The 9490-nt window shown below is 39.8% G+C and overlaps 1 protein-coding gene across 2 annotated transcripts; it reads left to right on the forward strand.

Moving 5' to 3' along the window:
* The first annotated feature begins 1460 nt into the window (after positions 1–1460).
* CUNH18orf21 (chromosome unknown C18orf21 homolog) lies at positions 1461–8497 on the forward strand. Of its 2 annotated transcripts, XM_026079247.1 has the most exons (5): positions 1461–1555; positions 1758–1780; positions 2674–2873; positions 6059–6267; positions 6680–8497. In XM_026079247.1, the coding sequence occupies exons 1-5, from the start codon at positions 1476–1478 to the stop codon at positions 6831–6833; spliced, it is 666 nt and encodes a 221-aa protein (XP_025935032.1). In that variant the 5' UTR covers positions 1461–1475; the 3' UTR covers positions 6834–8497. The 2 variants fall into 2 exon arrangements, with proteins under 2 accessions (XP_025935032.1, XP_025935033.1); XM_026079248.1 differs by lacking the exons at positions 1461–1555; positions 1758–1780 and adding an exon at positions 1931–2006.
* Positions 8498–9490: the final 993 nt, after the last annotated feature.

Consider the following 9490-nt stretch of genomic DNA (forward strand, 5'->3'; position numbering starts at 1 on the left):
AGGAAGAGTCAGACACCAGCCACAGTCAGCAGAAAATTCACTAGAACATTTCCCTTTTGCTATGCAGATGTTGAAGGAAAACACAGCACCATTCTGCCTTGCAAGTCACTCTTTCTCTGCAATGTAGTCCCTTAGCAGGCAGACTTGCATGGTTTTAATTATTACAAATGATAAAAACACGTCCCCTCAACCCCAAATAAACATTTTGAAATTATTTTTGCTTACCTGTGTTCCAAAGTGACTTTTCTCAGTTTTTTTTCTACAATTAATGAATGGGAATATTTCATCTGCCAAGCATTGGTTGACTGATGAACACTAGTTGTGTTTTTAATAGATGTAACGTGACATCCCTGTTCTTCAGCCCAAAAAAGGTAGTTTGCACAAAAACTATATCAACAAAGCCAAAAATTCTCCAGTAAAAGTGAAATATTCATAAGTTCATTGAAAAAGTATTTTTAATGAAAAAAATTCAGATGAAGTTCTAATGGCAGTTATTATTAACAGTCCATTAGCATGTCCAGATTTATGGACTTCACTGCAAAAGGTGCTATTAAAGAAAGCCCAGAATTCAATTTCTTCCATGCTTTTAGATTGCTAAAACACCTGGCTGCTCTATGTTAGAAAATAAAAAATAACTACATTTATTCAAATTCCTTGAGAGAATATTGAAGCCTGCTCAGATGAATATATCTCCTAAATGAACACTATTACCAATAGATGAAAGGAAAAGGACATCTAGAAATGAATGGGGCCTAGAGAATTAATAAAACACACAAACATTGAAAAGCTGCTTTTTTTTTCTTTTTTTTTTTAATAGGAGCACATTTGCAGAGTGATAAAGCAAAGTACACAGTTGCCAAAATTCTTTAAAAGGCATCTAAATAGAATAGGAGATAGCTGATGCTCAGCACTTTTGAGTATCAAGGGGCTTTCTGTAGCTGCTGGCTGAAGTTTCTCACGTGACAACTCTTGACGGGAAAATTGTCTTTTTTCCTAAAGTAGAAGTTTTTCTCCCCACAGAAAGACTGTTAACACAGCTGGAAATACAGACATGTCCCGGACGTGAATATCACTCTTCTCCTTCTTAGCGGACCAAGTTTTGTAGACGACAGGCATCCCAGCAACTTTTCCGATCCTTCCCATTCCCACCGGTAAAATAACCGGCCAGCTTTTGCAGAAAACGCCGCGGCAGGGAGCTGGGCTGCGCTCGGAGCCGCTGAGGGCTGCCGGCGGCCCCCACCCCCTTCACACTGCGGCGGCGCCTCCCCGCCCCCACCAGCGGCCCCGCGCAGCCGTTACCCGCGCCCCAACCGCCCCCGCCGCGGCAGCCCCCTACCTTCCCCTCCCCCCAGGCCGGGAGAAACTGCCGCGCAGCGCCCAACGCCCCGCGCGAGCCCGGAACGATCGTGCTGCGGCCGCGGGGTGCCGCCGGACCTGCCTAGAGGCGGCTTCCGGCGGAGCGGGGGCTCGGCGGCATGGCGCGGCGGCGGCGGTTCCTGGAGGCGGCGGCGCGGGGGCTGGCGGGCGCGTGCCCGGGCCAGGCCCGGTTCCTGCTGTAAGGGCCCGCGCGGGGGGGGGGGGCGGTAAAGGGGGGCAGAGCGGCGGGGGCGCGTGCGCTGGTGAGGTTGGGGGGGGGGAGTCGCTCTAACTTTTGACATAGAGGAGGCCTCGCCCCGTGCCGCGCACCGCTGTGGTGGGGGCGGGGCGTGGTGATGCGCGGCAGCGGGCGGTGACGGCGTCGCTCCCTCCCCCCGCAGGTGGACGTTGAGCTCCGGCAAAGGCGAGTGAGCGAGTGAGGGCGGCGGCGGTGGCCGTGGCGGGGACGATGCCGCCGCAGGCGGCCCCGGGGCTCCGGCCGATGCGGTGGGGCAGTGGGCAGAAACAACGTGCTTGACAGACAGTAGAGCCCGGGTGTCCTCCCAGCGGTTTGGAGAGCCCTGCTGGAGCCGGGCTGCGGCTGCAGGAAGTATCAAGGCGGATATCATCACGTCTCTTACGGTTGTTAGGTTTGGAATTGTTCTCCAAGCGTGTTACCATCCCAGGCTGAGATGCTGTCATCTCGTTGCCCATAAAAGAGGCCAAGAGCTTCGCAGGGCTGTGGTGTCACTGACCGGGCAAAAGAGTACATGCACCTTCAGTGTGTTGCTGACTAGGCAGAGCAGCGTGCCTGTGCACTTGGAGCGCCTTGCACAACTGTGAGCCTCGAGCCTCTGATGTTACAGATTTTTAGGAAGGATTTGCATTTTTCCATCAAAATTTAGGTGTTGTGTGAACTCAGCATATGCTATGCATAAAATTAGCAATGAATTGCTGTATAGTGCTTTGATAAACAGATCAGTGCTCAGCTTGCTCTTATATTCTAGCTGTCTGTGAAACATAGAATAAAAATACATCTACTTAGATAATGTGAAATAGAAATGTACCTCACAGGAGAACATGAGCAAAGGGCTTAACACTTGCATGGTTATAACTTGAGTTATAACTTGAGTTCAAACATGTTATGAAGAAAAAAAAAAAGTTACTATGCCCTTAATAGAATTGAAATTTCAAGTATGCTGCCTATTAGGGATTTAACAGTCATAATATATGCTTTTCTATGTTTGCCTGTAAAACACAATGATAATTTAATTTTCATCATTTAAATTTTGTTATTTTATCTTGATTAATCTGTAGATGATGAATTACGAAAAGAAAGGATATGTCCTTACTGTTTCCAGTTCCTGGTTCCTGATAACCACCGTGTGCGTCTCAAACCAAAGATGAAAGTGACTCCACAGATAGAGAAGATTCTAAAACGAGAGGCAAAGAACCATAAACTCAATATGAAACAGACAAAACTTTTGAAAAAGTACAGGGACTCAAGAAGTGTTTTGGTAAGGATATTTGCTTGGGATGGTAAAGTTTCTAATGTTTCCTTGAAACCTTTCAGTAGCGCAAGAGGGAAGATATGGAAGTCTTTCACTTAGCAGTGCAGCTCACACCTACAGATTTCTTTTTTCCATGAACACACAACTCTTCCTTTCTTTGGGGATAACTTCTATTCACATTCATAATCAACATTGTTTGAAATCTACCCTCCACAGCAGAGAGATCAAGAGCACAATGGCAAGAACGGAAATCATTTATTTCCTTCCCCCTGAAAACATGTCAGCAAAGCTACACAAACAGCACTGACCTCCCTGTCATCTCTTTAGCAGCATTCTGGATAGACTCTGCAGACATCTAAGGTCTTGCTTAAAATTAAGTCATTTCTTCCTGTCAGGAAGCTTCAGCATTTCCACTGTCAGCAATTGTATCAGTTGTATCATTTGCGTAGCTTTGCAAAAATGGCAGGAATGTCAGATTTTTGCCTGCTTCTTTTGTCCTATTTGTATGAATGTGGTAAAACTAGGAACCAGGCAACTCTGCTAGATGCAAAGCCTTATTACAGTAATGTAAATCCTTACATTGCTATGAATCCCCCCAAAACATGCTTAAGAAGAAAAACTTGCACCAAAGTCAAGGCTTGACTGAAGTCAGTCAGGCTATTTTTACCCATATGTATAGTTTGACATTTACTGCCTTTGTTTCAGATCTGAAGAAGGGCCTGAGTGACTGAAAGGTTATCATTTTTTTCAGTTGTATCAGTGGTCTAAAAGTATATTAGCTCAACTTAAAAGCTTTACTTCATTTATATCCATACACCATCATAACTGAAACAGATTACTGTTACCTTGTGCATAAGTTGAATTTTTAAAAATTTTGCTGAATATTAGTGTTTATACAAAGTCCTTCAAAACTAAACCATATGTCATTTAAACAGAGTTAAGATTACTTTGGGGGCTTTGGTTCTTTTTCGTAAAATTATTTAAGAATATAAGATTTAATGTTTGAAGAATAAAAGTATATATTTAATCTATTGTTGCTGGGGCATACCCTACTATTAAAGCAGGACATGCAAACAGATGTCTTAATAAATGAGACAGCACCCCACTGTACCCCACAGTTGCTGGCATATTTGACATGTTCTCAGATAAGAATTTGCTGGTTTGTCGAGTAAAATTTGCAAAACCAAAAATGATTAGAGACCCAATAACACAAAACAAAACTCAGGAAATATAGATGTCATCAGTTTTCAGGTTAAAAAAAAAAAAAAGAAGCAGTCCAATAAGGCTCCTTTGGCACTACTCTCTCCTCCTAATTGTAGATCATTGTAGTGCAGGAGCAAAAAAACAGCAAGAGAAAGGGCATCTGAGAAGCTGGGAGCTTTGCTCTGAGTTAGTTTTTGCTGTAGAATCACAAACTTTTAGAGTACATTTGAAGAACCATCTCTTTAGACAGCAGATGAGTAGTGTCTTAGGGATTACAAAGGGTTCTTAGATTTATGCTGTAGCTGGAGAAATTCCTCAAATGCACTGTGCATTCATATGAATAGTTTACAATTCAGTTTAAAATAGGTTCAGTTTAAACTGCACTTGTATTGTGTTCAATTCTGTTTGCATTTGTGCTGTGGATTATGATTTAAGTATTTTTGGTATTAAGTATTTAAAATACTGTCAGGAACTGACAGTTTTCAAAATTAGCAATGTAGATAAACTATAACCTAATACCTGAGACTTGCAAGGATGAAACTTCAGGTGTGGTTGAGAATTACACCCAGCAACAATATGACAGCCTACGTATGTGATACCTTTCTTAGCAAGCAGGAATATCTTCATCTTGACTTGAGAGTCATAAAAAGGTATATAACATTATAAACTATTTCAGGGCTCTTTAAAAATTCTGGAGTTATCTCTATATGTTTTGCAGAGAATGGAAACTAGCCGTGAAGTGCTGTGAAGTGCAGTTCAGTGATTCCTGAACTGTAAGGTGTTCACCTCCATTTATATTCTGTGGAGTAACATATGGTCACGTGATGCTGTTTTTTCTTTTCTCCATATGAATTTCATTTAGAAGAGTAAAGATGCGTTGATACCTGAACTGTATAAATAAGTGATCTTCTTAGTTTGTTAGTCTGAATAAATAATGTCTAGAGACAGCCAAAACACTTACCTGAAAATGTTTTATTTGGGAATTTTTTGAATGTAATTCTTTCTAAGGAATCTGAATTTAGGTAAATTTGCACACTTTAAAATGAAGAATGTTTAGATATTAATGTTTTCAAAACTGCTTACATTTTTTGTGAAGTTCTTTTCAATATGTTTTTAGACCAGAAACATTTATCATGTAACTATATTTTTCAGCCTGTGTAATTGTGTTTTAAAAAGTTGTCTGGCTGAATTACTCTCATGTTTCTTAGTACAAGTAGTTGCCATGGCAGTAAGGGGCATTAGGAATATCTGACAGTCTCTATCACTGTCTGACGGGATCCATTTTGCTGCACCTTTGTAACATACTGTGCTGCTGCAGGTTCCCTGCAGTCTAGAAGCAGACAGACAGAAGAAGGCAAAGTGCCCTTTGTCTAGAACTTTCACTGTTTTGTAGTAAGTATTTTTACACTAATAAAAAGCCTCTTCTTGCTTCACTGAGACTTGCTGTTATTAGTTATGCATGTTTATTTTTGAGGGTTTAGTATTACAAATATTTTATCTCAAGACTTCCTGGAAAGTATGTAATATAACTTCATTGGAGGTAGAATATGCTTAATGAGTTTTGATCACTTTGCATATCTTATTTTTTAGTGAAATATGAATACCACTGATGTATATTTGAGGTATCATACAGCCAGTTCAGGTGCTGCTTCATCTTTGTGTTCTGATGGGGTTGTTTTCCGTAGTTCACTGCACCACATGTTTGCATGCAGAATTAAGGGCCTCCTGAAATTAGTTGCCAGGGGATTGGAGTCATTTCTAGATAAACCCATGGGACCTGGTTGGTTTATGAAGTCTGAGTGAAAATACTAGATGTAAAGTATGTGTTGCTTTTTTAATATCTCTGCGTTTCACCTAAGCAAATAATTAACCAGTTGGGCTTGTGTCATGATATTCAGAGAATAGTTTGGATAATTCTTACAGTGGCTTTGTAATGCAAAGGGAGAAAGACGATAGAATAGCTGATATTTCCTTTACTCTCTCTACAGCTGGTTACTTGCAACTCATGCAACAAAACAACAAGACATTACGGTAAAAGCAGAGATTTTCTGGCTACCATGACACACCATTCTGGTACTTCAACCATTAAATCTGGCCTTAAGACACCAGATCGGAAAATTCCATCTGCAAACAAAATGACACCTGCAAGCTGCAGCAGGTCTGGATCTAAAGGAGAGAGTCCATCATCACTTCCCAGGTACCTCTTTCCTATTTAAAGAGACATTTTACTGAGTAGAGCATACTACTTCTTGTGGGGAAAGGAATTCATGTTCCACTCAGTGACTTCAGATTAAACCTTTAATTGATAATTAAATATTTTTCCTTAGTGATCTGAATAAGGAGATCAGCTTTGGCTTTTTAACCTTTAAAATCAAAGATTGTGATGAAAAGTGACAATGTGCAAAGAAAGCACAATTATGTTACTGTGAGTAATGTGAAATGTCCATCTTAAATTTTGCATAAGATATACTTGTAACTGCTTGCTTTCATATGAAAATACACTACTTGCATTAAAAATTTTCACTCAGATGTATGTGCACTTTCATACAGTTACTTTATCTTAATTCTGGTACCTCACCTTTAAGATATTTGAGTCTTTTATTTTTCAGAACATGTGTACCCGGACAGGCAACAACCAACTCCTTTTCCAAGACTCCCCGAAACTCCAAATTGCACTTTTCTAAGCTAAAATGGATGCTTAATCTAGAAGAAAAAGAGAAAAGTCAGAAGGAAGATTTGAAAACCTTCTTAACTTTACTTTAGTTATTCATTATTGCAAAATAATAAAATTTACAGCAACAAGTATTTTTCCAGTTGTAGTAAATCAACAAAATTAGCAATTTCTTTAAAACTCAAGCTAATGGTATTTATTATATGAGAACAGACCATATTTTTTAGAAGCAAGCTCTGTTTCTGAAGGGTCTGACTGCCTGCAAGAGGGAAATAACCGGTCTAGTATGCTTGGGAATCTAGAACATGTTTTGCAATCTCTAGTGGCCCAAGAATTAAAAGTCAGAATCTATTCTTTGAGGAAGCAGACAATACTGGGCCCATTAGTGTACCAGTTTCCTCCACCTCCCTCCCCTATTTTTAAGATAATGTGTCACAATAGAACTTAAAAAATCTCATCCTTGCTTCCCATTTTTGAGTTAAACACGGACACTTTGGTTGGCACATTCTGCAGGTACGATATGTTCAAGAGGTACGCCTTACCATCCTGTAGCGTCACTGTCTTTTGATACTTGTGGTAGTTTGAGTATTATTACACAGTCTTTACAAAGGTAACAAAATAACTTACTCTTTAAGATGGCACTCGTACAAAGAGAGATGAAACAGTATATCATCCAGATTAAGTTTCTTCATTATTTTAAGAATGTTCTTTGTGATTTGGACTGCAGTTGCTACTGCTCCCAAGGTAACACAGAACCTTGTGAGACTGCTCTGTAATGCAGGAAGCTCTGAATACCTACCAAGAGCTTCACACTAGACTACTATCAGTACCCCACTTCACTACTTCTATGAATAGCACAGCCGTAAAGTATACAGGATGTTTCCTTTTTGATTGCTCTTGTGTTACCAAAATGAGTCAGTATCTTTCAAAAAATGGTTGAGGAGAGAACCTCTTTTTTAAACATCTTTCAGTTTTGACAGGCATCAGACTTCATAGTTACATCCTTCCTGGAGTTAAGTCTGGAAAAGCAGGCTTGCTCTGGACAGTAGTCATCTCCTTGCACCAGAACATTTTGATGTGAATAGAAGTCGTCAAGGTTAAAATGGTCCTCCACTGTCAGATTTTACATTTTCAATTCGGCACAGGAGGTGAGAAAGGACAATAGAAAGCCACAATGCAGGATGGAGCTTATAGCCTGCTCCACATATAGTGTGCAGTGGCAGTTCTGCAAATCATGCTTCAGACTTCCCCTTTCAAAAGAGACTCAACCGATGAAAAACCTTTGAATTTTTGGTTTTCAAGTTCTTTATTTCCCATTTTGTATTTTAATAAATAGATCCCTTTAAGTGCATTCAGATTCAATGCACACCAGTTAAGAAATAGGACCAAATAAGTTGGCAGACTTGAAAGCAGCTGGGTGGGGGGAGTAAAGGTTGTTGCAAATTCTACTTACCATCTCAGAGATTGGCATGTAACCTTTTTATATCTTCTAGCCATACATATAACAGTTTTGAAAGATTTACTTCAGGCTGTTTCTTACGTACACATGGGATCAAATTAACTGCCATTCTAGGATCAAAACGTGGACCTTGAAGTTGCACCTTTTCTGATGTAGAACTTGGTATTAATTCATCTGTTCTTACTAAGTTTGTGATCCAATATTCTGAGAAAATACTTCGGTCTTGTTCATGGAGAATGTATATTATAAAAAATGTTTGAAAAACAAGTTTTATAATAAATTTTTATGAGAAGTGTCTTCTTCAGGTACTTTATTGCTCTACTTCTTGTGAGACTTACATGAAAAGGGCCTGGGCAATCTGCTAAAGGTGCACCAACAGTAATTTTTTTAGATCACATCAAGAGTGTGCTTTTGAAGCATATCTCCTAATTGTCCCTGTGTGCTTTTTAAACAACAGAGTGGTCTCAGATTACATGAACCACCTTTCTTTTTGATAATACTGCAGATTGTGGATAAAAGCACAGAAGAGATGGTCCAAGGGTACAGCTAATGTGTTCTGACTGCTAATGGGCAGTCAGTCCCTAGGACCACACTAGAGGTAGCCTAAAGTACAAATCCTTAAGAAAATGTATTGCGAATGCTAAATCCTGAGCGTCAGCTGTTTTGCTTTCCAGAACTACTACTAATGTTGTGTGCTACTTGTTAATGTAGATACAGCCTTAGAGTGCTCCAAACCACATCTTTTTCTTTGTAATTACCAGAGACATCACAAAAGTCCAGATGCATTCTTAGAAGGGGTCACTATTGCAAGATATCAGAATAACCACTTTACCATGGAAGAAAAGCAAAATTTTTCATTCAATATGCATCATTCCTGTTTTAAAAGTATGCTTCAAGATGCTGGGCAGCAATAGTTTCAGGTATTTTATATCTAAACTGCTTTTACGTTATTCCTATACCTCTGATATGGTCTTTTTCTGTTACCGCACTGTCACAGAATCAATATATTGGAAAACATATATATAAAACCAATGCACTCTTCCATTCAGCATATATTACATTCCTATATTTGATGAAACACTGAAGGTTAATTGTTGGTTGCAACAGACTATTACTGAGCCTCCCTGTTAAACATCTGCCATGCAGTGTTTCTCAGTTTGTTTGAAAAGCTAGAAGAACAACTCCATTTGCAATGGCACCAGTGATTTCAGTGGGCCCAAAATTTTACTGAGACTTTTTACTGTAAAGCAAGACCAAGAAGGTTCACTATTAAATATACACCCCTTGGCT

The sequence above is a fragment of the Apteryx rowi genome, unplaced genomic scaffold, assembly GCF_003343035.1.
Source record: "Apteryx rowi isolate R43461 unplaced genomic scaffold, aptRow1 scaffold_496, whole genome shotgun sequence".
Lineage (NCBI taxonomy): Eukaryota > Metazoa > Chordata > Aves > Apterygiformes > Apterygidae > Apteryx > Apteryx rowi.

What these genes read in the sequence shown, in the direction of transcription:
- CUNH18orf21 (XM_026079247.1), top strand. Translation starts at nt 1,476, where the DNA reads ATGGCGCGGCGGCGGCGGTTCCTGGAGGCGGCGGCGCGGGGGCTGGCG. An exon ending in GGCCAGGCCCGGTTCCTGCT is followed by an intron (nt 1,556 to 1,757) that starts GTAAGGGCCCGC and finishes CTCCCCCCGCAG; the next exon opens with GTGGACGTTGAGCTCCGGCA. An exon ending in GGGACTCAAGAAGTGTTTTG is followed by an intron (nt 2,874 to 6,058) that starts GTAAGGATATTT and finishes CTCTCTCTACAG; the next exon opens with CTGGTTACTTGCAACTCATG.